Here is a 27,133-nt window from a genome sequence, read left to right on the forward strand (position 1 = left end):
TAATTGTTGTGTAATTGTTCCATTACTGCACTTTGCAAACAAGATAATTTGAATATAAACAAAGGGTCTAGACTACAGAAGCAATCGAAAGAATAATTCATTCTTCATGTTTGTAACTTTTTAATTGAAAATTTAAAATCTAGTCTCTTGAAAACAAATGTAAATATTTGTAAATGTCTATCTAGACTCACACTTTGGGCCCACTGTCTGTATCATTAAGGAGACATTTTGAAATAACTCAACAACTCCACACGGATGAATGGGTTCCTTTTCTCTGTGAAAGGTATTGGTAAATTGTTGAGTTACAACCAAAAGTTTAATTTGATGGCTGGAAACTTTTATGCAGCAAGTGACCATATGTTCAATCTTCATTTTCACAGGGCAGTTTGCTGACGAGGAGAGCTAGTTGCAAAATTATACAGAACTTTTACCTTCTGGGAACTTTTGCTTCAGTAGGACAGTTAGATTACAGGAATAAAAAAAGGATTTCTCCCACAGAACACTTCCTAAATAAAATTATTATTCCCATTTAAAAAAAGTGCAAAACACTACAATCTTTTATGTTAACTGATTTTCACAGATGCAAAATACACCTTTATGTTCACAGGTCCCTTTACGCTTGCACAGAAAAATGTTAGCTTTCCCATAAATAGCAATATATTAAATGGTATCATAAACTATCTCCAGCTGAAATGAACAATCAGACATGAGCATTTCCCTCTCCCCGACCCTCAGTCTGAAGAAGGGTTTCAACCCGAATTGTACCCTACTCTTTTTCTCCAGAGGTGTTGCCTGACCCGCTGAGTTACTTCAGCATTTTGTGTCTGTAACCAGAGAAGAGTCTTATTCAGTTCCTGATGTTACTTCTCACTAAATGTACGAGTCAAGCAGCATATTGAGCAAATCTTACCGTTTCAGCTCATCCACTGATGTAGAAAGTATGATGTTGTGACCAAGCAAGTACACGGAGGTTATCAGGTCACTCCATTGCACTAACTCCCCAAGCGGACCTCCTTTAAATACATTCTCAGCAATCTTAAATCCTGATTCCACTGTCAAAAGACCTAAATGAAGTAAAATCTAACAGAGCAAATGAGAAAATTGTTATCACTTTTAATCAAGGAATTACTATTTAAAATATATATAAATAATTGTGAAGCAGGCTGCGACTCAGTTTAAATGGTACAATAAGTTCCTGAGGAGCATTAATTACAGTGCCCTCCATAATGTTTGGGACAAAGACCCATCATTTATTTATTTGCCTCTGTACTCCACAATTTGAGATTTGTAATAGAAAAAAATCACATGTGGTTAACGTGCACATTGACAGATTTTAATAAAGGCCATTTTTATACATTTTGGTTTCACCATGTAGAAATTACAGCAGTGTTTATACTTGGTCTGACTGTAGGCCATTGGAACTTTGTGCCAGCAGCTCTAACTGCCGTGTCTCCGTGTTGCCCTTGAGGGTGGAGACTTAAGCATTTCCAACTCCAATTACATTTTTTTCATTTCTGTCTTAAGTGGCTGATATCTTCAACATGAGACAGCAATCCTTGGTTCAAAATGTACAAGAATTACTGGGTTTAAGCAAACATTGGATGAGGTTGACTGCAAAGCACAATGACGGAATAGTTTATGGAAAAAGATAGAATAAACAGTTTGGTAAGCTGTAGACTGATGCCAATGTCAATTGAGTTCTTAAGAAAGATGATGAGAAATAAATAAGCATGATTTTTTTTCCATTAGAATCTGTAGGCGACCTTGCCCTTGGGTGTTCAGATTCCAGTATAACTTTGTTGCTTATTTTGAATGCCCTCCCCTACAAATTGAAGGCTGGATCTATGTATTAAAATCATGTTTCATATGATTCTGTTGCTGAAATTTATTGAACCTAAAATGTCCCTTCACAAAATAAAACGTTTTTATCTTTTTCCTTGGTGGAAACTTGGCTTTATAGGAATCCACTGTTTTAATATCCGAGTCCGGGCAGGAGTGTACACTGGAATGAAGAAGTTGTCCAGTTGAGAGATTGAAAGGGTAGCACAACACTTACAGAAATGGATACAATTCTGAGACCGTTTGACAGGGGTGATGCTGGGAACCTATTGGCCTGGCTGGTTAGTCCTGAACTAGGGATTGTTATCAGAAGAAAGGCCTCAGCTCATGGGATTTAAATTATTTTAAAACTACATCCTGCAGCATTACTTCTTCTTGTCGTGTCGTTACACTTTTCCAAGCCACTGCATAACGCAGGCTCTGGCACATGGGTTGAAGACCTTGAGATCTTCTGCTTTGCACGGCTCCGGGAGGAGGGGGCAGGTAAGTAAGTAAGTGCTTTACAGAGAAGAAATTAGATTTCCATACATCCATGTAAAATAAAAAATAAAAAAGACAAAGTAACCTTGCTGCACTCCCTCAATAGCAAGAATGTCCTTCCTCAAATTAGGGGACCAAAACTGCACGCAATACTCCAGGTGTGGTCTCACTAGGGCTCTGTACAACTGCAAAAGGACCTCTTTGCTCCTATATTAGATGTACAAGGACCCCCAGATCCAGTTGTACTTCCCCTTTTCCCAACTTGACGCCATTTAGATAGTAATCTGCCTTCCTGTTTTTGCTACCAAAGTGGATAACCTCACATTTATCTGCATTAAACTTCACCTGCCATGCATCTGCCCACTCCCCCAACCTGTCCAAGTCACCCTGTATTCTCATAGCATCCTCCTCACTGTTCACACTGCCACCCAGTTTTGTGTCATCTGCAAATTTGCTGATGTTACTTTGAATTCCGTCATCCAAATCATTGATGTATATTGTAAATAGCTGCGGTCCCAGCACAGAGCCTTGCGGCACCCCACTAGTCACTGCCTGCCATTCTGAAAGGGACCCGTTAATCCCTACTCTTTGTTTCCTGTCTGCCAACCACTTCTCTATCCATGTCAGCACTCTACCCCCAATACCATGTGCCCTAATTTTGCCCACTAATCTCCTATGTGGGACCTTATCAAATGCTTTCTGAAAGTTTAGGTACACTACATCCACTGGCTCTCCCTTGTCCATTTTCCTAGTTACATCTTCAAAAAATTCCAGAAGATTAGTCAAGCATGATTTCCCCTTCGTAAATCCATGCTGACTCAGACCAATCCTGTTACTGCTATCCAAATGTGCCAATGTGGTCGTTGGTGTAAATGTTGAAAAGGCGAGGGGCAAGAACATTGCCTTGAGGAAGCCCATTCTTTTGTTTGCGCCATCTGCTGCGATCACCCCTGAGGTCGACAAAGAAGTGTCTATTCTCCAGCATGTTTTGGATCAGAGCTGTCAGATTTGCATTCTTTGTGATCTTGGATAGCTTTTGCATGGTTGACTGTATCATAAGCCGCTGACAGGTCAACAAAAGCGGCACCAATAATAAGTCCTTTCTCGTATCCATCCTCAATGTATTGGGTCAGATTCAGGAGCTGGCTTGTGCAGGATTTTTCAGGTCTGATGCCTGCTTGTTCAGGAATAACCTGCTGGTCCGTGATGGGGCCCAGGCGATTCAAGATTAGCCTCTCAAATAATTTGTATGTGTGACAGAGCAGGGAGATGGGTCGGAAGTTCTTGGGGTCGGCTGGATCTGTTCCAGGCTTCAGTATAGCCACTATCTTTGCTCGTCTCCACATCTTTGGTAGCCTGTTGGTTCTGAGACAACTGTTGAATAGGTCAAGAAGCCACAGTTTGGCGGCTGGTTCTAGGTATTTGACTTGTTCACATAGAATGTCATCAAGTCCTTTGTTGTTCTTCATTACTTTGATGCCAATGATTACTGATGCTCTGTTACTGATAATTGGGCTTGTGCTCCAAGTTTAGCTGTCACTTTATTTCAGGGTGGAGCAGGCTGAAGGGGCAATATGGCTTGTTTTTTTATCCCTATAGTCTCACAATCTTGCATGTACATCTTTCATGGATTAGATTAAATTACTGGTTACCAGTTGAAGATAGCAGAAACCAACTTCCCCAGGTTTTGGAATCAGAACAGTTAGAGTTGCTTTACAGTGGATTTGCATAGTATGCAGGGAGGGCTATGGATTGGTATGGATATAATTTTGTTCAGTTTGGCAACTCCTCCTCTCCTTCCATAATGTACTATGAACAAATTAGGGCAAACAACTGCAAGTACTTAAAAGGTGCTATTTTGCATTTAACCACACATCTTATTATTTTGGTTATTCAAAGTCTAAGTTATCTTACAACAACATAACTTAATGAAAAATAGACACTTCAAAAAAAGCCACAGCCAAGAGACTGATTTTTCCTTTGGAATACTCTAGAAGTTTTATGAAGTTTCTACCATACCAAACTTCATACGGACATCTTCAACACCTCGCTGAACCAGGCTGTTGTCCCATCATGTTTCAAGACTGCCACCATCATACCAGTGCCAAAAAAATTCGCAATAAAATGTCTCAACGATTACCGCCCTGTAGCACTCACTCCCATAATGATGAAGTGCTTCGAGAGGCTGGTCAGGGACAATATTACTTCCAGACTCCCCTCCACACTGGACCCATACCAGTTTGCTTACAGGCCAAACCGCTCCATAGAGGACGCTATATCCTCCGTACTCCATCTGAGCCTGGAACATCTAGAGGAGAAGAACACTTATGTGCGAATGTACACAAAAAAGCTGGAGAAATTCAGCGGGTGCAGCAGCATCTATGGAGCGAAGGAAATAGGCAACGTTTCTCCAGCTTTTTTGTGTACCTTCGATTTTCCAGCATCTGCAGTTCCTTCTTAAACACTTATGTGCGAATGTTGTTCGTGGACTTTAGTTCAGCGTTCAAAACAATCATCCCTCAGCACCTGATAAGCACCTGATAAGCAAACTGGGTCAATTGGGCCTCAGCACCCCCATGTGTAACTGGCTACTGGACTTCCTCACTGACAGACCCCAGTCAGTGCAGGTTGGAAACAACACCTCTAACATCATCTCTCTGAGCACCGGCTCCCCTGAGGGCTGCGTCCTGAGTCCACTGCTGTTTACCCTGATGACCCACGACTGTTGTGCCAGGTTTAGTACAAACCACATCATGAAGTACGCAGATGACACAACAGTGGTGGGCCTTATCCGGGACGACAATGAGCTTGCTTATAGGGAGGAGGTGAAACAACTGGTGGACTGGTGCAATACGAACAGTTTGATCCTGAATGTCGGAAAAACAAAGGAGGTCATCGTCGACTTCAGGAAAAACCAGCAGTCACACACCACTCCACATTAATGACAGTGATGTGGATTTGGTCAGTAGCACTAGATTCCTGGGGGTGCAGATCACGAACAGTCTGACCTGGTCAAATAACATCGCATCACTAGTTAAGAGAGCGCAGCAGCGTTTGCACTTTCTGTGCCGGATGAGAAGAGCTCACCTCCCCCATCCCGTCCTCACCACTTTCTACAGGGGCACCATAGAGAGTATTCTGACCAGCTGCATCTCTGTCTGGTTTGGGGACAGTAAAGCCTCCGACTGGAAGTCCGTGCAGAGAGTGGTGAGAACGGCTGAAAAAATATCGGGACTTCTCTCCCCTCAATCGGGGACATTGCGTGCAAACGTTGCTTGTCTAAGGCCAGCAGTATTATAAAGAACCCCACACATCTCCATCATGGCCAGTTCACTCTGCTGTCCTCGGGCAAAAGTTATCGTAGCATAAGGAGCAGAACGTCAAGGTTTTGCAACAGCTTCTTCCCACGAACCATGAGACTCTTGAATGCCATGTAATGGGCCGCCACCATTATCTATTTTATTTTTTTATCCATTTTATCTTTTTATCCATTTTATCTATTTTATCCTTCTGTTTATTTTAGTGTTGCACGGTGAGCCAAATGCAACGGAATTTCATTTAGAATTGCATATATCGATGTATTTCTAAATGACAATAAAGGTTTGATTGATTGATTGATTGATTGATTGACTGGCAAAATGATTTGTCAGATCAGAGCAATCCACGCAATACAAAATATAATCAATACTATTTATCATTCACTTTTTTCATGACAAAATTTTATATGCAAAATATTCAGCTAATTTCTGACGGGTCTGAATCATATATTTCTGAATATTTGATGAATATTCTTCCCTGCATGATGTATACTATATAATCCTGAAACCAGATTACCAGACAAAACTCTCACAAGGGTAAATACGTCAGCCTCCTGCCAGCCATTTCTCTGGCAACATGATCGGAAAGTTGCAGGACAGCCAAGAGGTTCATTAAAGAATAACAAAGGAACAAATAATGAATAATGAATAACATACTAAACGTTTGTTGCAAGTCATGTTATTTCAATGATTTCTACTAGTGAATTTCATCATTTTATGCAAATATTAAGCGTGATTCTGTTTTTGCACGTGCCATGCTATTTTACAGATTTACAACTTTCTAGTAATTTCCAAATTCCAGCAAATTAAAAACAAATAAGTAATAGTCAAATTGGGCAGTGATTTTGGCACCTATTTTTTTGGGTAATATTTGGCAAGTCTTATAATGATGATAATAGCATCCAAATTCTCAATAACCTCACGTACATTTAATTCAGGAACTATGGAACTCCTAAAAAAACTTTCAAAACAAGTAAAGTATTTGGATTTTGAATATTAATTGTCTGATAAGTGTCACTAATAACGCATTTCATGTCAAAAAAATAGTGAGGTTGGTGGTACATGATTATTCATTCATAAATGCTCCAGAAACTGCAGGCTTCAATGATAAATGTATGGTTGACTGAAAGGATCCTGAAGCTGCAAACAGATTTACACCACTCCATTGTTGGCTTCAACAAATGACAATTGAAATACATTGTGAGACATAACATAGTCGTACATGTAGAGTATATGTAAAGTATATGTAAAGTATATGTAAAGTATATGTAAAGTATATGTAAAGTATATGTCATGTACATGCACACAACGTCAGAAAGTTAATTCATCCATTTCAGTAAATGTGCTCTTAACATGTTCGCTTAATTACTGCCAGGCCAAGCTGAATAAATGCTTTACTGATTAAAAAACACCAACACCACAATTAAATAAATAATATAAATATAAGGGTTATCTTTATCAATATCACAGTAATTAATTTAAATGCACCAGTTAGAAGAAAAGCTGGGATTCATGTACCAGGAATCATCAACTTATGGTTAGTGTTAATCTGCGGAAAATCAACTAATTCTAGACAGCTTGCTGAATCTTGAAGTTTGAAAATTAAGACATAACATTAAAAAAATCTCTTAAGCAGTGCTGATGGTATGTTGCCTGACTTGATACACAGTATGTTAATAATCAATATTTCTCTGGTCTTTTGTTTACACCACAATGGAGGGCATTTCTCCTCTACTAGATCATTGTTAAATAAAATATCCAATATTGTCACAATAGTAACCCCTACCTAAACAACAATTTTTCAGAAATCAGATTCTGTAACTTTTGACCACAAACATTTATTAGCAGAGTGTTTACTGACATGGTTGATCGTACCAGATATATTTCTCTCTCTCTTTGGAATTCACTGGAAAATATGGACACTTTAAGAAAACTTGCCAATAGATGTGTCAATTATATACTTTGCATTTACAATTGTTTGTTGTTTATGCAGCTAGTGCAATTGTGATTTAGTCAACAAATCTGAACTCAATTGGTCTTTAATTCAGTTTAACAAATAGTTTTACAAAATTTAAGAAAATATCTTGATAGTTTTTAATACCTTTTTCTGTGGTCGATTTTCCAAATTGTGTTTTTTAGCCAATGCTTTCACAGCGGTTATCCATTTCTCCTTCATCCTCTCTATCCTCAGTTTTATCCATACAAGTTCTTCGTGTTCAGCCAGTACTGCTAGCAAACCATCCAGGCTGGTTAAAATCTTGGCCTGACAACAAAAGCAATATGCATAGTTGTGAACCAACAATGTTAAAAAACTGCTACAATGCCAGATGAAAGATTATTAATGAAAATATAGTGGTTCCTGTTTTGGTTCTCTAGCAACATTGTAGATGTTAACCAAATGTTCCCTGATGCAAATTTCAATTGTGCATTAGATGGAACCAAAGCTATTGCAGTGCTCAAAACTGCCCTAAATAAAAAGAGCATCTTGCATTCATGGGCATTGTTCAATATCCAACAAGACAGGGGTAATCCATCTGTTCAAGAATAGGTTACCAATGTGCGCTGAACTCAGTTCAAAATACATTTCTTCAATATTTCCCAACATGTTTGATAAGATGAGGATAAATGCAAAATATTGAGCTAAATTATTTACACGTCAATCTGTTAAGCAACCTTCAAATCGCTTTATTTAATGTTCTCTCTCTCACTCTCTTTGAAAAGGAGAATAAATAATAAACCATGTATATTCCTTTTGTATTTGGGCTGATTATTTGCTATTATCTTTCTAAAAAACTGCTGACTACAAAATTAAACTACAGCATTTTTGTAGAAACAAGAAAATGCAGATGCTGGTTTTCAAAAAAAGACAATATGCTGGATTATTTCAGCAGATCAGGAGAACATGGATAGATGGCGTTTCGGGTTGGGACTCTTCTTCAGACTGATTGTGGTGGTGTCGGGGGTGGGGGGGAAGAAAGCTGGAAGAGAGAAGGGGCACAACAAAACCTGTCGGGAGACAGGTGAATACAGAAATAATAGAGGTTTTTGATAGTGAGATGGTTGGACAAAGACCAGCATTTTTGCATTGAAGTCCAGGTTGAATATTGCGAGCACTAAAACTTCAACTTTTATTTGTCTGATGCCTTCCTTCAACTCCCAGTCCAATGATTTGTTGGCATACCTGTTGATAAAACCAGCCTCCTCATGTGGGCTTGAAAGAAATGCCCTGCTGTGGTGTTCTGATATGCATAACTCTTCAACAACCTATATTAAAAAGTAATTAGGTTCTAAGATGAATTCTGCTCTCTTGGTCCAAATTATTCATAGCAATCGTATCGCTCAACAGCTTCAAATGATTTTATTTTGTTGTTACTGTTATCCACCAAACTGCAATGTGGGATTTATCTTTGCTTGTTATCTTCGTGCTTCTATTTTCAGGACAACTCAAAATTAATCTAACCAATTTATTATAATACAATTTTCAGATATCCTCTGAAAATACAATGAAATAACATTCATTGGTTATTTCTTTCTCCTCACAGGATTCCAGTAAAATTCTCAGGAATCAATGTTGCCACCGTTATGAGGCACATCATGTTGGAAATAAAACATTTGCCTGTATTTTCTTGTCAATTACAATTCTCTTTTTCTCAAATGTCAGAGTAACACTCACTGTTCAGGTACAAATCCATTGGCATTATCCACAGGCAACATTATCCAGGAAAGCAGTTTATCAGGAAATGCAGGAAAATTTCAGAAAGTCAGGCAGCATCCATGGGAAGAGAAACTGTCAATGCTTTGTTCACCTTTGGTGAAGAGTCGCAAACCCAAAACATTGACTGTATCTCTTTCCAAAGATATTGCCTGACTTGCTGAGTTTTTTCAGCATTTTCTGGTTATTTTTTCAGATTTTCAGCAATGTAGTTTTTTTTAATCTACATTGTTCGGTATTTTCTTCTGAAATAATCAATACAGTTAAGCTTTTATTCAATAACATTTTATTATGTGCTTAAATGAAGAAAAATGTTAATTATTCAGAAACAAAATTCAGTCAGTTGCAATCATCACTGCATGCAACACACGAAACAGCAATTTTGATAAACGTCACAGCTAAACTTAGACAATATAAGACATTTACTTATTTATAAATTAACATGGAAAGCAGAAATTTTCTGTGTGAATTTTGGAAAGTGAATACTTTATATCAAGGATATGCATGAACTGGAATCAACATTTATGATGTTTGTAATATATATGTTAAATTCAATCTCTCTCACCTTAGGTTTTAGGGAAATAGCAGCAGCAATCATTTTTATTCTTTCTGGAAGCAAGGGGCAAAAACTTTCAACCTGAAAAATGTTAAACCGTAAATAATTAGTACAAAGCTCAAAAACACAATATTTTACAAATCAAAGTTGTCTTGTTTAAGAAAGTTAGACTCCATTGAGAATCTGTTCCTATCCCTCATTTTAGAATTACTTGTTGGGAAATATATCAGAATTATCCTAGATGGTTGACTCCGTAAGTTACATGCTCTCTCGCAGTAGGAAAGTCTGTTTTTTTTTTAAATGCAGCACTTCCTTAAACCATAAAGATGAACATAGAGATGATTTTGTTCATTTTTAAATTGTGGGAATTGCACGAGTTTAGTATCTGGATTGAAAACCCTCTTTCTAATTTGTTGTTAGCAAAGTCATTTTCAGTCAATTACTTATTTTCCATTCTATTCTATTACGAGGTCCCCAATCTATAGTGTTAATGAATATTGCCAAGGACAGGACATGCACCATGAATGGTAAGGTCCTAGGAAGTATTGAGGAAAAGAGAGACCTTGGCATGCAAGTCCAAAGGTCCTTGAAGATGAGTAGCTAACGTGGTTAGGAAGGCATATGGGATACTGGCCTTCATTAGTTAGGGCATTGAATATAAGAGCAGAGAGATTTATGTTCCAACTTCATAATACATTGGTCAGACCTCAGCTGAAGTACAGCTTGCAGTTCTAGTCACTGCGCTATAGGAAGGATGCAATAGTGCTGAAGAGAATGCAGAGGCGATTCACCAGGATGTTGTCTGAGTTGGAGCATTTTATTTATGAAGGGAGATCGGAGAGAATAGGTCTGTTCTCCCTGGAGTGGGGGAGGTTAAGAGGGGGACATGACTGAGGTATTAAAAAAAATGAAGGCTACAGATAGGATAGATTGCAGGAAACATTTCTCTTTTTCAGCAATGAATGCAATGAGGAATTAGGGTAAGGAACAAGAGATTTAGAGAGATCTGATGGGTAACCTTTTCATCCAGAGATTTAACCCAGAGACCTGGACTGCACTGCCAGAGTGATGGAAGCAGAATCACTGACACTATTGAAGAGGTGTCAAGCCGAGCACTTGAAAATGTTAAGTGTTGAAGGCTTGGGGACAAGTCCTGGAGATGGGATGAGTGCCTTCTGGGTGGTGTGGACATGGAGTATTTAGGTTGGACACCCACAAACGTACCAGGCAGGGAGCAGGCTACTTGTTTGGGAGGACTGCTGTGCACAACAACTTCACCCTAAATCACGCCACCCAGAATAAGCATGTGCACTGACTCTGTTGCACTGGCAGAATTATTGCTGGTAGTACAGCAGGTGAGAAGCAACTAATGCATCACCAGAGTAGCCTGTAGTTTCATTCAAAAGCGCTGGAGTAACTCAAGATGGTCTGAAGAAGGGTCTTGACTCGAAACGTTGCCCATTTCCTTCGCTCCATAGATGTTGCCTCACTCGCTGAGTTTCTCCAGCATTTTTGTCTACCTTTGATAATTGGGTAAGTCGGTTTTTATTATGAAACCATTTGAATATCAAAAATGGTAGCTAACTCTTGCTATGATATTGCACAGCAGTGAGATTTAGGCACTGAAGCATGCAAAGATTCAGGAAAATTGGGTGAAGAATGGGAGGTGGGGTAGATAAAGTTAGAGGTGGGGATGGAGTAGTATACACATGAAGTTTTTGGGTTGCACTTGAAGATATGATATTTAGATAAATTAAAATAGATGACACCTTGAAGTGAGCTCCTGTACATCTCATTATCTCATTCCTATTCCTCAACACAAGGTAGTATTATAACTTTCCAACAAGTTTTTTTGCAGCCAATCCATAATATGTACAGTACATATCACATAAAAGTTAAGAGCGTAGATTGAGTCTGAAGAAGGGTCTCGACCCAAAACGTCACCCATTCCTTCTCTCCAGAGATGATGCCTGTCCCGCTGAGTTACTCCAGGTTTTTGTGTCTATCTTTGAGGGAATTGTAATAATGTGCACATGGGATATTGATGAATATGTTGCTGACGCATCTTTCCGGATCTGAGGTGGTGGTTAAACCATCTGCAGCATAGAATCCAGGAGAGAGGATCACATTGTGTGCTAATTGCTGCTGCTACCTCCAGCTTTGCAATACTACCTTTTGTTACAGTATTCTTTATTTCATCATCTGATGTTCTGTGGCCTTTGCAACTGCCGGCACAACACTCAGGTTGAGCATGAGCCATGGAATATCCATTATCCATTTTCCTTTCTTTCTTTCCAATGGAGGCATCTCCAGAATCCAACAAATACATTAAGTACTCAAGTTAAAATTAATGTGCACTTCGCCTGATTGCTGCGAAACTCTGGGACTGATATTTTGATGGTCAAAGCCACCCCAATGTGATTAGCTGCCATAAAGACTGCAATAAACTATAAAAAAATTAGAGATCAAACATATTCCAAGTGGAGAACAAAAAGAAAGGAAGGAAAGAACAAAAGTGAGGTCTTTAGCTGTAGAGATTAAATGACAAAAATGATGACTGCACAAAGCAAAATAGGTCTGGTAATGGAATGAAAGTGATTGGCAAAAGAATCAAAAGCAACAGAAGGGACTTCCTTGTGGATTTTTTTTTCAGTGAGTAGTTAGGATCTGGAATGCTCTACCAGAGGCAGTACTGGAGACTGGTTCAATTATAGTGTTCAAAATGGGGCAGCTAACTGTCAACGGAAACATTGCAGGGCTCTAGTGCAAGATCAGGGGAGGATGATTAGTTGGATTCCCTTACAGAACCAGAATGGACAAGACGGGTCAAATGGCCCCCATAAACATCTGTGCTTCTGTGAACTGTCTCACATTACCATTAGATAGCATCCATATTTATTGGCCATACCTAGTAGCATAACAGTGCATCCTTTAACAAATTATTTAAATATGTTCACTATGGAATTACTTTGAATTTTAATATATACATACACACACATACACACACACACACACATATACACACACATATTTATTTATATATACACTCAAAAATATTACACAGTACCAAATAATGAAGATGACTTATAGTGATAAATTGACTTGAAATAAATAATTCATACTTTACTTTCATAATTCATACTGGAGTTGAATTAAATAATTTATTCATGTACTTCTATTCATCTTAGATCTAAATTTTGCCTCAACCACTAAACATAATTTATTTTCTGTACCTTGGCTATAAAGATCAGGAGAGATATGCAGAAAACTGTGCTACCCTGGCAATCTGACAGAAATGCTAACAGCAGGTTAAAAGATGGACATTGCATGAAGTAAGGATTATCTTCTTGATTATAAAGGCACGTAATTAAAGAAATAAAGCAAACTTTGATCCATATGCAACTTGCATCTACACTGAAAATAGTTTGTAAAACATACTCTATCAATAGCAGCTTCAGAACTTAATTACATTATAAAATAAATGGCTGTAGAGAATTGCAAATACCTCGCTGAGATATTTAATGAACGAGCATGTGGATCCATTGACACCATAGTTTGCATAACAAGATTCAGACTTCCACATATCTTTCAACCACTGCAGCAAGAATAAATGGGATGAAGACAATTACATTGGGTTCTGCTAATATTTAAAGCAATCATGGGTTGCTAATATCACCAGGTCTATCTTAAGCAATGCAAGAAAAAAAGAAAGATACATGCATTTCAACAGCAAAAGATTTAAAAACATTTTGCATGGTATGTTATTTTCTCAAGCTAAGTGCTCGGCTCTTTAAATCTGCATTTTTCTTGTTTGAATTTGCCTAAACCATCATAAGTGAGTTGGTTAAACCTATCAGTAATATAGCATGTGACATTTTCATTCTTTGTCCTCCTTGGTTTCTCTGTGCCTTTATACAAGCTTATGCAGCACCATCTTCTTTCATTCCCCCTCCTCCCCTCAGCCTCTCCCCCCTCCCTCCGTGGCCCACATGGGTGACATTCCCTTTGGTAGAGTCATAGTCAGAGTGATAGTGTGTAAACAGGCTCTTCGGCCAAACTTGCCCACACTGGCCAAAATGTCCCAGCTGCATGTGTTTGGTCCATATACCTCCAAACCTGTCCTATATGGACCTGTCCAACTGTTTATTAAACATTGGGATATTTCCAGCCTTTACTATCTCCTCTGGCAGCTTGTTCCACACACCCACCACCCTTTGCGTGAAAAAGTTATCCCTCAGATTCCAATTAATTATTTTTCCCTTCATCATAAACCTATGTCCTCTGGTCCTCGATCCACATACTCTGGGCAAGAGACTGTGCATCCACCCGATCTATTCCTCTCATGATCTTATACACCTCTATAAGATCACCCCTCATTCTCCTGCACTCCAGTGAATAGAGTCCCTGCCTACTCAACCTCTGCCTGTGGCTCAGACCCTCCAGTCCTGACAACATCCTCGTAAACACTAATCACAACAAAGCCAGTTACTGTGCATCCATTCTTGGTCCTCTCCTGCTCCTCATCATGTGCACATATCAATAGTCTGCAAGCGTTGAGCCAGCTTTCATGTGCATGCCTGCTAAACCCACGCTGTTGCCTCATTGCCATCCATGATTTATTCCCGGATATCAAAATGTGGACATGCTGTATCAGAACTTTCAAATGCTTGCCGTTATTAAATTGGAACTCCTATTTTTGTCACAAACACGGTACATTAGCTTCTTAATCCCTTCCACCGTTCTGGATAATTGCTGAACTTGAACCCACAAGCAGAATCTTAACATGCACAGCTGAATTGCAAACCCAACCTGCAATCTATTGCCATGGTTTATATTTCTCTGACGTACTGTCTGTGTTTGCCTCTGCCTTCGTTCAGCTCCCACCAAAATGTGCATACATTTTAAATTATTCATGTTTCATGTAATGCTTAATAAAACAATAAGAGGAATAAAGAAGTTACCAAGGTGCAGCCACATTGATATTCTGACCTTGATGGAAAAGCTGGGTGTGTGCTATGGACCATTAATGGAAGAACTTTGCAAAACTTCTGATGATCCTACAGGCAGGTCCTTAATGAAATTATTTTTTGCAAAGTTTTGCCCAACAACTGGCCAAAGTGACATCCTGGCAGGTGATGCAAGGGAAGGAAAGAAAACAAGTGGCAAAAATGAGTTAAGACCATTGGGCTAAGACAGAGGCTGGGAAACGTGAAGGCTCCAATGTGAAGCCAGGGGCAATGGGCCACAAAGAATATTAAAAAAGGGATGACACTCAGTATCTATCTTCTATGAGGGGCACTCCAATAACTTACGTTTCTTTGACAACATACACACCTCACTAACTTGGGAAGGTATTATCTCTGTCACATTAAAAGTCTTGAAGTCTTTACTTTAAAAAAGCATTAGAGTCCTACGCCATCGGCTCACCACCTCTTCTTGCCAACTAGGACTGGAAAATAGACACAAGATGCTGGAGTAACTCAATAGGACAGGCAGCATCTCTGGAGAAAAATAGGTGATCTCTCAGGTCAGAACCTTTTTTCAGACTGAAAGTCGAGGTGATGGTGGTTAGGGGGGGGGGGGGGGGGGGTGAAAGGCCCGAACAAATCAGGGTCGGCAACAGATGACCTCAGGATGGGTGGAGCCCATAATGGCTGGGAAGGTGTGATAACAAGAGGGATACAAGGATGCGAGCAATGGAACTGGTAGGATGCTTAGGGTGGGGGAGGGATGAGGGGAGGGAATACAAGAGTTACTTGAAATGAGAGAAATCAATCATTGGTCTGGCAAACTACTTCCCGTGGCCAGCTTCAGTATCATTTGTTTGATCCCTGCCTTTATTAGCACATTCTATGTGATCGCATGGGCTTTCTCCAGGTGTTCTCATTTCCTCTCATATTCCAAATATGTGCTGATTAGTAGCAATTTTGCTCCTGTAGCTTGCTCCAGGTTTGTGGATGAGTGGTCGAATGAGGATGGGAAAGTGGGCCTGAAGGGAACGTGGGGAGTTTTGTTTGCAGGAGTAGTGCACCATTAGGAATACTCAGAGCCATTCCCATTCCTAAATGCAATGGGGTGAATGGCCTTCTCCTATGTTGATAAGAAATGTAGAAATATGGAATATGTTCATGGTATGGTTGATATTTTGGCACCATGAGTGCCAGTTAGCTCTTACCTGCCTTTTGCAGATCCTCGTCAATGGTGTAGCAAAAGAAATGTTAACTGGTTGAAACAGAAAAATTGCTTGATCTCTACTATTCTATTCTAATTGCCGATAAAACTCTCTTGCCCTATGTAATCTATGTTCTAAAACCTATCCCCAGTCAATTCTTAAAAAGCTGATACAAATCCTACCTCTTTAACTGTCCCTTTAGCATGACCCTGACTCCTGCTTCAATCAGGGTTCCTAACTGTTAAATACTGTACCATTTGCTACTTCTAAAAACAGTTGTCCAATGTAATGCATATTGGCAAGTGGAGATTACTTCACTTTTTTTTGTTTAAGTGTTATAGCAACATAATTAGTTGTAGCTTATTCTTTCACACAGTTGGACGGATGGACAAAGCTAGAAACCTATGTTTTTTAAGCAACGTGCATCCTTAAAATGTGCAATTTCTTTGTTATTATCACAATCTTTAAGACCACACATGGTTGACATGAGGCCGGCTTGCTTTGCACATTGTCTTTGCAGGTTCTTCGTGGGCTAACAGGAAACATATCACAAATAACCAGATGTAGAAATTCAATTATTAAATTATATTCACTCAATATATATTCTCCTCTTTCTTACATTCTTGGCTAATGCATGGTTGTCCAGGCACTGGTCGTCTTCCAGTACTTTGCCTAATTGACCATTCTTAATTTGAGCCAAGACAGCGAGCACTGACAAATGATTCAAATTTAAAGGAATTCATTTTAATTACTGCATACTGCTGATCCTCAACTGAAGTTCTAACTTCCACTGGATAACAGACTAATTCAACAGAGTAAACTCATTTTGCATAGAAACATAGAAAGGTTGGTGCAGGAGTAGGTCATTCGGCCCTTCGAGCCAGCACTGCCATTCAATATGATCATGGCTGCTCATCGAAAATCAGTATCCCGTTCCTGCTTCCCCCCCCACCCCCATATCCCTTGATTCCTTTAGCCCTAACTCCTAAGAGCTAAATCTAACTGCGAAGAGGAAAAGATAATTACTTAATTTTCTCACCTTAATTTTACCTTCACAATATGGAAAACCATCTAATGATGTTAAAGCACACAAATCTGAAAACTCTGCAATAATAAAGTTTATTAAGTTAACAGCAAAATTATTCAACAAGACGTTGCACAGTAAAACATTCATGGTTTTATTCTTATGCAGTGATTATGTTTTATTTTTGATGCTTCCTTTATGCATTCGGGTACCTGGTAACGTCATCTCTACTCACCGATGATAACTTCCTACATAATAAAATACATAAACCTAAAAATCTGTTTCCATTAATGTTTTTCTGTAACATGCCTAAAAATCATAACATGGCATCCACCATGCAACACCTATTTGCAATAATGAACTATGAATAGTGAGTATACTTTAAATCCAAATAAGCTGGTCCAGATATAGGGAGCCACATTACATACAGTATAGCCTTGCTACATGGAAACGTTAAAAAAATAATTCAAAATGTAAGTTGTGTTGACGCAAATGAAATATTTTGCACCCAGTGGATACTCTCCAGTACTGCAGCCTCAATACTTTTACTGAGATCAGTTATTTATTTTAATTACTTAAGGACAAGCCAGCTCAGAAATTCAAATTTTTTTCCTTTGACTCAGGAATATCGATTGATTTATAACCTGTACTATTCTCCAGCTAAACTCAAGCAGAAAGGAGATTGACTCTACAACTATCTTTGCTGTATAGCTCTGCTGTTCTCTGGAAATATACACTAAATCATCACAGAGAATGGACATATCATTCATTATTTATCTTGCAACATTAACTGCACATTATCATCTACTGTTAATTGCTCCTTACGACTTTCTTAAAATGCTCACACACTTTGATTTCATCATCTTTTGAGGAAAGGAGTTGCAATGAGAGGAAATAATTAGGCCTCATTTCTGTGTCAATTGGGCGATTGCTTATTTTTCCGATTAAATAAATACTAGTTTTATATTCTCCCATGTCAAGAAACATCTCCATATTCACCGGATCCTTCATTATCAAGTCTCTCACCTTTTTAAACTTGAGAAGACATGAGCTTTGATTGCCCAACCTTTTGTCATACGTAAACTGCAGTAAACGTAGCTACAACACCTGTATCCAAATAGGGGAATGGGCCGGACCCGAAATGTCACCTATCCACATTCTCCAGAGATGCACTCTGACATGCTGAGCTACTCCAGCACTTTGTGTCATTTTGTGCAAACCAGCATCTGCAGTTCCATTTCTACTTTATCAAGTTTATTGAAATCTACATCCACCATTTTATCTCTTTAATTCAGCAGATGATATTTCTTCAAACAACTCCTTGCAATAATTTTCCTTACACAAAACTGCATTGACTTAGCCTCATTGGGGGAGTCCAGAACCAGGGGCCAGTTTCGGAATAAGGAGTAAGCCATTTAGAACGGAGACGAGGAAACATTTTTTCTCACAGAGTGGTGAGTCTGTGGCATGGAGGCAGGTTCTCTGGATGCTTTCAAGAGAGAGCTAGATAGGGCTCTTAAAAATAGCGTAGTCAGGAGATATGGGGAGAAGGCAGGAACGGGGTACTGATTGGGGATGATCAGCCATGATCACATAGAATGGCGGTGTGGCTCGAAGGGCCAAATGGCCTACTCCTGCACCTATTGTCTATTAACTTGATTTTTTCAAACTGCTTTGTTTTAATGTATTATAATAATGTAACATCTTCTCTAACAGATGTTGATGGTTTCTAATTGGAATTGAGAGGCTTTATGAGTGTAACTTTCCGAAAATGAGACATGTTGAAAACTGATTACACTAGAACATGGCAAGGAGTCTATGAAAATATTTTATAACACAATGGACCTCCCATACTCATAATTTCACAAACCTGAATTTGGACAATAAGCAGCACTTTGGTAATTGATATTATTCCATTAGTTAATCAAATGAATTTTCATTGGTTGGGTGACTCCTTCAGTACTTTTGTGCTGTAAAGCATGGTGAATGTGTAACCATCACAATGTGATCAGGCCTTGTTTTATATTTAAAAAATGCAGAGCTCAAGTTCCATTCCGGAACATGAAGTAGAATACTAAACAATATTCTGATGAAGTATAGTACTGATTGACATTTCATTGCAAAAGTTACTTTCTGTAATTCATTCATGGCTGTTGCTGGCAAGGACTGTTGATACAATGCTGTGGTGAAATAATAGCTATTTGAACCTTGTGAAATGTTCTGATGAAAAATCATTGAAACATTAGTTCTGTGTTCTCTCCACAAATGCCTCGTGGTCTGCTAAGCTGTTCCAGTACTTTTTCTTTTATTGGGCATTTTAATTTTTCCTGTTGCATGCTTTCTATTGACTAGTCATTGAAACTGACATTGTCAAAATTGCCAAGTTGGGACATTACAGAGGCATCATTGAAAAAACTAATAGCTCAGATTGATAAAATATAAAGTTATTTCAATGGTACTTTATCACAGATTTGCTGTTGTAAACCTATAATTATGCAGCATAAATATGTCTATCTGTACTTAATCATGATGCAAGTACTATGGAAATGTACATTGGTTTTCAACACAAATCTGTTTGAATGGACAGTCAATTAACCTAAATAAAAGAATACCAACTGTATTGTCAGTCTGCTTTTAATCCAGAGCTTTGTATTGGTTCATAGAAAAATATGGAATGTTTGTATCGAAAGCAAAAATGACTTATGCTTACCATTGAAAAACGATTTACTTTTAATAATTCCAGTCTTACCAGAACTGATTTAATGAGCCTTTCTTTTGTTAGATTATTTAAACCGCACTGTGGACCCAACCCTGTCCTTACTAGCCTTTAGTGAGAACAATTCAAAATACTTCCAACTTCTTTCCATAACCCTGTTTCAAATGCTGATCTATGATGTGAGAATAATCCCCTTAAAAGATTATAACCCTGGGTATTTGCACTAGATTGTGTAGTCTATGCATTTTTGTTGCGGTCATTCCTCATATCTTCTTTTGAATTGAGCAATGTACATCATACCTCAATTAAATGCAGTCAAATGTATTTGAAAAAGCATTTCTGTTGGCACCAGGCATTGTGTAAGCAAAAGGAAAGAGGCCAAGAAAAATGCATTAAAAAGCAGAAAAGAATCCCCGTCCAGTGAAAATAAGAACTTTGGATGAAAGAACTAGACAAATCTGAAAAGCAAAATATAGCACTGGAAGCCTTTGAAGGTGAACTTTATTAAATTTTGCAAACACAAAGCTCGAGAAACAATATCACACGACAATGGGTAAGCTTTGCAGTGGCACATTACTTTGCTTAACACCTTTTTTTTAAATAAACAAGCCGACAAGGCAAATTATAATTTCTGATATTTTTCAATTCTCCAAAAGGTTTACTATCTCTTGATTTTATTTTTCAAATTGATTTTTACCATTCTTAGAGGTGACTTTACTGCTATGCAAATTGCAAGAAATACTAGTTAACCCAGCAGTGGCACAAATATTTATAATATGAAGTGAATAGCAAAAATCATTGCACAAAGTTAGTAGTGTTCTCTGTTAATTTTTAAGAAAAGCAGCCAACTGCTTCCAAATTATATCCAATTATTAATATCCAAATTATTTAATATGCAGAACAGAAAATGGGTGGTTCTTTTGGTGCAATTTCACTTGTTTGTTATTGAACAGGCTGGAATTTTGGAAACTTGAATAGGCATGCCATCCATAGTGTCCTTTAAATTCAATACCAGAATAAACAGTGTTAAATGACTCATGGAGTTGGGGAAAAAATGGATTTAACACAATTGTCTACTTGATACAGCATAATTTTGCATTAACGACAAGATAGATTTAAGATCTGTATTTTCTATTTTGTTTATATTTCACACAGAGACTTAATGTTTTACTGGACATAAGAAATTATAATTTGGAATGAAGTGCAGTCTATATGATTAAATTCACTTTTCACATTATCCTAGTCCATTGAATTATATTTTCTTCTAAATTCTGATCATGTTTGAATCTTTTGAGATAACACCCTTAAATCATGTCAAGAGTAAAAACTGAGAAAATTATCTGAATTCCTTCTCAAGCAAAACCACATATTAAAAGGAACAAAAAATTGAGTTTAGTCAAAGGTGTAAGTAGTTTGTAAGTGTAACTTTTGCCTGCAAATCAATCTGAAAATAAAACACGGCAATTATATTAGAAATACTGTGTTTAAGTTTAAAGGAAAGCATTGGTTAGCTTTCATCTTGAAACTGTCTTTGAGAATAAAATGTTCCCTTTTGCATTGAATGTGAAGCATTTCAATGTGAGATATACAGTGCCCTCCATAATGTTTGGGACAAAGACTCATCATTTATTTATTTGCCTCTGTACTCCATAATTTGAGATTTGTAATAGAAAAAAAACATGTGAATAAAGTGCACATTGGCAGATTTTATTAAAGGCCATTTTTATACATTTTGGTTTCATCATGTAGAAATTACAGCAGTGTTTATAGATAGACCCCCCTTTTCAGGGCACCAAAATGTTTGGGACACATGGCCTCACAGTTGTTTTTAATTGCTCAGGTGTGTTTAAATAACTCCTTAATGCAGGTATAAGAGAGCTCTCAGCACCTAGTCTCCTCCAGTCTTTCCATCACCTTTGGAAACTTTTATTGCTGTTTATCAACATGAGGACCAAAGTTGTGCCAATGAAAGTCAAAGAAGCCATTATGAGACTGAGAAACAAGGATAAAACTGTTAGAGACATCAGTCAAACCTTAGGCTTACCAAAATCAACTGTTTGGAACATCATTAAGAAGAAAGAGAGCACTGGTGAGCTTATTAATCACAAAGGGACTGGCAGGCCAAGGAATACCTCCACAGCTGATGGCAGAAGAATTCTCTCTATAATAAAGAAAAATCGCCAAACACCTGTCCGACAGATCAGAAACACTCTTCAGGAGTCAGGTGTGCATTTGTCAATGACCACTGTCCGCAGAAGACTTCATGAACAGAAATACAGAGACTACACTGCAAGATGCAAACCACTGGTTAGCCTCAAAAATAGGATGGCCGGGTTACAGTTTGCCAAGAAGAACTTAAAAGAGCAACCACAGTTTTGGAAAAAGGTCTTGTGGACAGATGAGACGAAGATTAACTTATATCAGAGCGATGGCAAGAGCAAAGTATGGAGGAGAGAAGGAACTGCCCAAGATCCAAAGCATATCACCTCATCTGTGAAACACGGTGGTGGGGGTGTTATGGCCTGGGCATGTATGGCTGCTGAAGGTACTGGCTCACTTATCTTCATTGATGATACAACTGCTAATAGTAGTAGCATAATGAATTCTGAAGTTTATAGACACATCAAACAAATGCCTCAAATCTCATTGGCCGGCAGTTAATTCTACAGCAATACAATGATCCCAAACATACTGCTAAAGCTACAAAGGAGGTTTTCAAAGCCAAAAAATGGTCAATTCTTGAGTGGTCAAGTCAATCACCCGATCTGAACCCAATTGAGCATGCCTTTTATATGCTGAAGAGAAAACTGAAGGGGACTAGCCCCCAAAACAAGCATAAGCTAAAGATGGCGGCAATACAGGCCCGGCAGAGCATCACCAGAGAAGACACCCAGCAACTGGTGATGTCCATGAACTGCAGACTTCAAGCAGTCATTGCATGCAATGATAGACAACAAAATACTAAACATAACTACTTGCATTTACATGACATTGCTGTGTCCCAAACATTATGGTGCCCTGAAACGCAGAAGACTGTATAAACACTGCTGTAATTTCTTCATGGTGAAACCAAAATGTATAAAAATACCCTTTATTAAAATCTGAGAATGTGCACTTTAACCACATGTGATAATTTCTATTCAAAAACTCAAATTGTGGAGTACAGAGGCAAATAAATAAATGATGGGTCTTTGTCCCAAACATTATGGAGGGCACTGTAGAATAATTCATCCTTCATGCCGTTGTTACATTGGGATGGTTACCCTTCTCCACAAAGACTTGATTTCTTTTCCACCCATTCTTATTCCGTTCCTGAGTAATACTGTCATTTTGAGAGTTTTGTGCCACTAGCTTAGGTTCACCAAAATCTGCATTAAATTTGTTCCATATTTCTTAACGTAGGGCTCACCTCAAGCTATTTGAGCTACACGGCCCAAGAATGGGAGGCAAAGGGTTGGTATGACAGCCTCTTGCTGTAACCAGACCGAGAGAAAGGTATTCGATATGTGCAGTAACAGTGTAAAACTGCATAACAGATACAATACTGTGCAATTCATTCTGTATGTTTTTCCACTACTTTGTAAGACAAATTGGCAGCATGAATAAAGGAACACTCACATAAAGCAGCAAGCCACTAAGCATTTGCATACCAAAGCCTCCAAAAATAAAGTTTATTGCTCAGCGGTATAACAAGTTCGATAGAACAGAATAATATTAAGTATATTACCCTTAAATCTGCAGTACTGTATAGGAAACATTTTAAGTTAGTCAACTGTGCAATTTTTTTTGTGCAGCGCACAGCTTCTGACAAATAAATTACACTAAAATCTATTTACAGATTTCCCCCTGTTCAAAATATGTTTTATTAATGCGTGCTCACAAGCTTTCTTTGATCATTACTGTTGGATGTAATGCTCACTGCCCCTCTGATGATAATGATAAAGTCAAAACATGTTTTGCTATTTGTACTGCAGCTTTAATTACACCAGGGAGAGAGCACATTGAAGTCTGTTTTCAATAATAACCTTATGAACCAGAAGTACACATATACAAGGTGAATTTGCATAGCATTTACGGACAAGCAGTGTTACTGTTCTGTTAAAATAGGAACCAAAATTAGATCTAGTAGTCAGAAGGTCTGTGCAGGTGCCAACAGGTACAGAAAGATAATGGTTATAATCTAGGTACCCTCGTCACCTCAAAATTTGTTGAAGCATAATAAAACTATTTGTCCAGGATTTCATGAATTAATTTCATTATCAGGTATTTCTCTGGGGTTATCTATTTGAAAATATCTGCAATAACCCAAGATTGTACATTACATTCACTATATGTTACAATATCTTTGCAGCTACGAGGTCACCAGTGCAAATATAACTTGGGGACAGATGGCATAGAAGGTGGAGCTATTTTAATAGTGAAATCATTATCGTCCCCCTTTATAACTGTATGCCATTCTAGGAGTGTGGTATTCTGAAACATATTATTACTGATCCATTATTTAACATTTAACAATGATCGAGTTATGTCAACATGCTAGGTTCAGTGCACTAACAATGGATTTTAAACAGTAACAATATTTTTGAATAAACAGTGAAGATGTAATAATTGTAAGTACATATTTATAGGAATATTTATAATAATACAAGTGTCTACCTCTACTGCCTAAAGACTTCAATCCTCTTTCATGTATCGGAGTTCCTTTTCCGACGAAGAGCCCTGTTTAAAATCCAGCCAACTAGAATCTGCAATGGCCCGGGGGGCAAGGATTTCCATTCATGTGTACCAGTCTCAGTATTACATTGCCTTTTTTTTAGTTTAAGATGAAACACTGCATTCCAATCCCAACAGTAATCGAGATTGTACAGAGCACCAAGTATTTCGGCATTTCAACTGGACAAATGCTTCAATGAAACCTTCCGAAAAGCTCTATAGGATATGGAGGTCACTAAACCAGGAGGGGAACTGAAAACAGGATTCCATTTTCTTATCCCTGTGCAGACTTGCTATCTAATACTACCTTGATTATTCATTTGTTTACTGGCACCTGCAGACATCGAATTGCTGTTGGTACTGTTGGTGTTATTTGTCAAGCGGCTTGCAATCATGTCGTCCACTTTGTTTTCAAGCTTCCCCAGGCGCTGCAATATATCATCAAGTAGGACAGCAATTGTCCTTTTCAGATCAGCTTAGGAAACAAAAAAAACTTAAAACATTTAATATCTTATTCACTCAATTCCCATCCACATATACCATTTCCCATTTTCTATGAAAGCAACAGGACAATATATGTCTTAAAAATCCTGCCCTAAGTCTTTAAAAATATGCTTGTGCTAATTTTACCAAAGGGAATAAAAAGTTAAAGATATAACTGTCCTGCTCAGATGCACCAGCTAGCAAATTACAACTGCCTTGGGTGCTTTAATTTGGTGGCTACCATCTGAAATAATATTTAGTTACACCACTTTTATACCAAAATCAAATCAGCCAAGTACAGAGTTGTGCTTTCTCCTGATGCAAGAATGGCAAGGTTAGCAAATTTGAGAAGAGCAATCGAGTCGTGGGAGATTCGGGAGAGCAAGAACAGATCTACATCAAAACCCCAAAGATATGGTACACAAAAATGCTGGAGAAACTCAGCGGGTGCAGCAGCATCTATGGAGCGAAAGAAATAGGTGACGTTTCGGGCCGAAACCCTGTCTCCTCCCCTTCTCAGCTCTCCCTCAGCCCTCTGGCTCCTCTTCCTTTCTTCTTCCTGCCCCCCTCCGCCCTGCATCAGTCTGAAGAAGGGTTTCGGCCCGAAACGTCACCTATTTCTTTCGCTCCATAGATGCTGCTACCGGAAATTGGAGAAGTCAATGTTCAGGCCACCGGGAAGCAGACTGCCGAAGCGGAATATGAGGTGCTGCTTCTCCAGTTTCCGGTGGTGCTCACTGTGGCAATGGAGGAGGCCCAGGACAGAAAGGTCGGATTCGTAATGGGAGGGGGAGTTGAAGTGCTGAGCCACAGGGAGATCACGTTGGTTAGTGCGGACCGAGCGTAGGTGTTCGGCGAAACGATCGCCAAGCCTACGCTTGGTCTCACCGATGTAGATCAGCTGACATCTAGAGCAGCGGATGCAATAGATGAGGTTGGAGGAGGTGCAGGTAAACCTCTGTCGCACCTGGAACGACTGCTTGGGTCCTTGAATGGAGTCTACGGGGGAGGTAAAGCAACACGTGTAGCATCTCTTGCGGTTGCAAGGGAAAGTGCCCGGGGAGGGGGTGGTGCGGGTGGGAAGGGAAGAATTGACCAGGGGGTTACTGAGGGAGCGGTCTTTGTGGAAAGCAGACAGGGGGGGAGATGGGAAGATGTGGCGAGTGGTGGGGTCACGTTGGAGGTGGCGAAAATGACGGAGGACTATTTGTTGTATGTGACGGCTAGTGGGGTGGAAGGTAAGGACTAGGGGGACTCTGCCCTTGTTGCGAGTGGGGGGGATGGGGAGAGAGAACAGTGTTGCGGGGTATGGAAGAGACCCTGGTGAGAGCCTCATCTATAGTTGGGGAGGGGAACCCCCGTTCCCTGAAGAATGAGGACATCTCCGATGTCCTGGTGTGGAACACCTCGTCCTGGAAGCAGATGCGGCGTAGACGGAGGAATTGGGAGTAGGGGATGGAGTCCTTACAGGAAGCAGGGTGAGAAGAAGTGTAGTCTAGATAGCTATGGGAGTCAGTGGGTTTATAGTGGATGTCGGTCAAATGTCTATCACCTGCGATGGAGATAGTGAGGTCAAGAAATGGTAGGGAAGTGTCGGAAATGGTCCAGGTGTATTTGAGTGCCGGATAGAAGTTAGTGGCGAAGTTGATGAAGTTAGTGAGTTGTGTGTGGGCGCAGGAGGTAGCACTAATGCAATCGTCGATGTAGCGGAGGTAGAGGTCGGGGATGGGGCCCTGGTACGTCTCGAACAAGGATTGTTCGACGTACCCTACATAGAGGCAGGCATAGCTGGGGCCCATGCGCGTGCCAATAGCTATACCTTGTGTTTGGAGGAAATGGGAGGAGTCAAAAGAGAAGTTATTAAGGGTAAGGACCAACTCCGCTAGGCGGAGGAGAGTATCAGTGGATAGGTATAGGTTGATTCTCCAGTCGAGGAAGAACCGGAGGGCTTTGAGACCATCCTGGTGGGGGATGGAGGTGTAGAGTGACTGGACGTCCATGGTGAAGATGAGATGATGGGGGCCTAGAGAATGGAGAGTGTCTGAGGTGTCGGAGAGTGTCTGAGGTGTCTTGAACATAGGTCGGGAGGGAATTAACCAGGGGGGATAGGATGGAGTTGAG

At 39.2% G+C, this 27,133-nt stretch overlaps 1 protein-coding gene across 2 annotated transcripts in view; it reads right to left on the reverse strand.

The window, feature by feature from the left end:
* The window catches only part of ccdc126 (coiled-coil domain containing 126), a 101,357-nt gene that overhangs the window by 38,141 nt on the left and 36,083 nt on the right, over positions 1-27,133 (reverse strand). For both annotated transcript variants that reach the window (XM_033046438.1, XM_033046437.1), the window contains exons 4-9: positions 24,837-25,004; positions 17,116-17,180; positions 13,410-13,499; positions 9,914-9,985; positions 7,738-7,899; positions 911-1,080 (exon numbers count right to left, since the gene is read on the reverse strand). In XM_033046438.1, coding sequence (XP_032902329.1) covers positions 911-1,080; positions 7,738-7,899; positions 9,914-9,985; positions 13,410-13,499; positions 17,116-17,180; positions 24,837-25,004 — 727 coding nt within the window. The remainder of the gene's footprint in view (positions 1-910; positions 1,081-7,737; positions 7,900-9,913; positions 9,986-13,409; positions 13,500-17,115; positions 17,181-24,836; positions 25,005-27,133) is intronic.

Source organism: Amblyraja radiata, chromosome 2 (genome assembly GCF_010909765.2).
Source record: "Amblyraja radiata isolate CabotCenter1 chromosome 2, sAmbRad1.1.pri, whole genome shotgun sequence".
NCBI lineage: Eukaryota > Metazoa > Chordata > Chondrichthyes > Rajiformes > Rajidae > Amblyraja > Amblyraja radiata.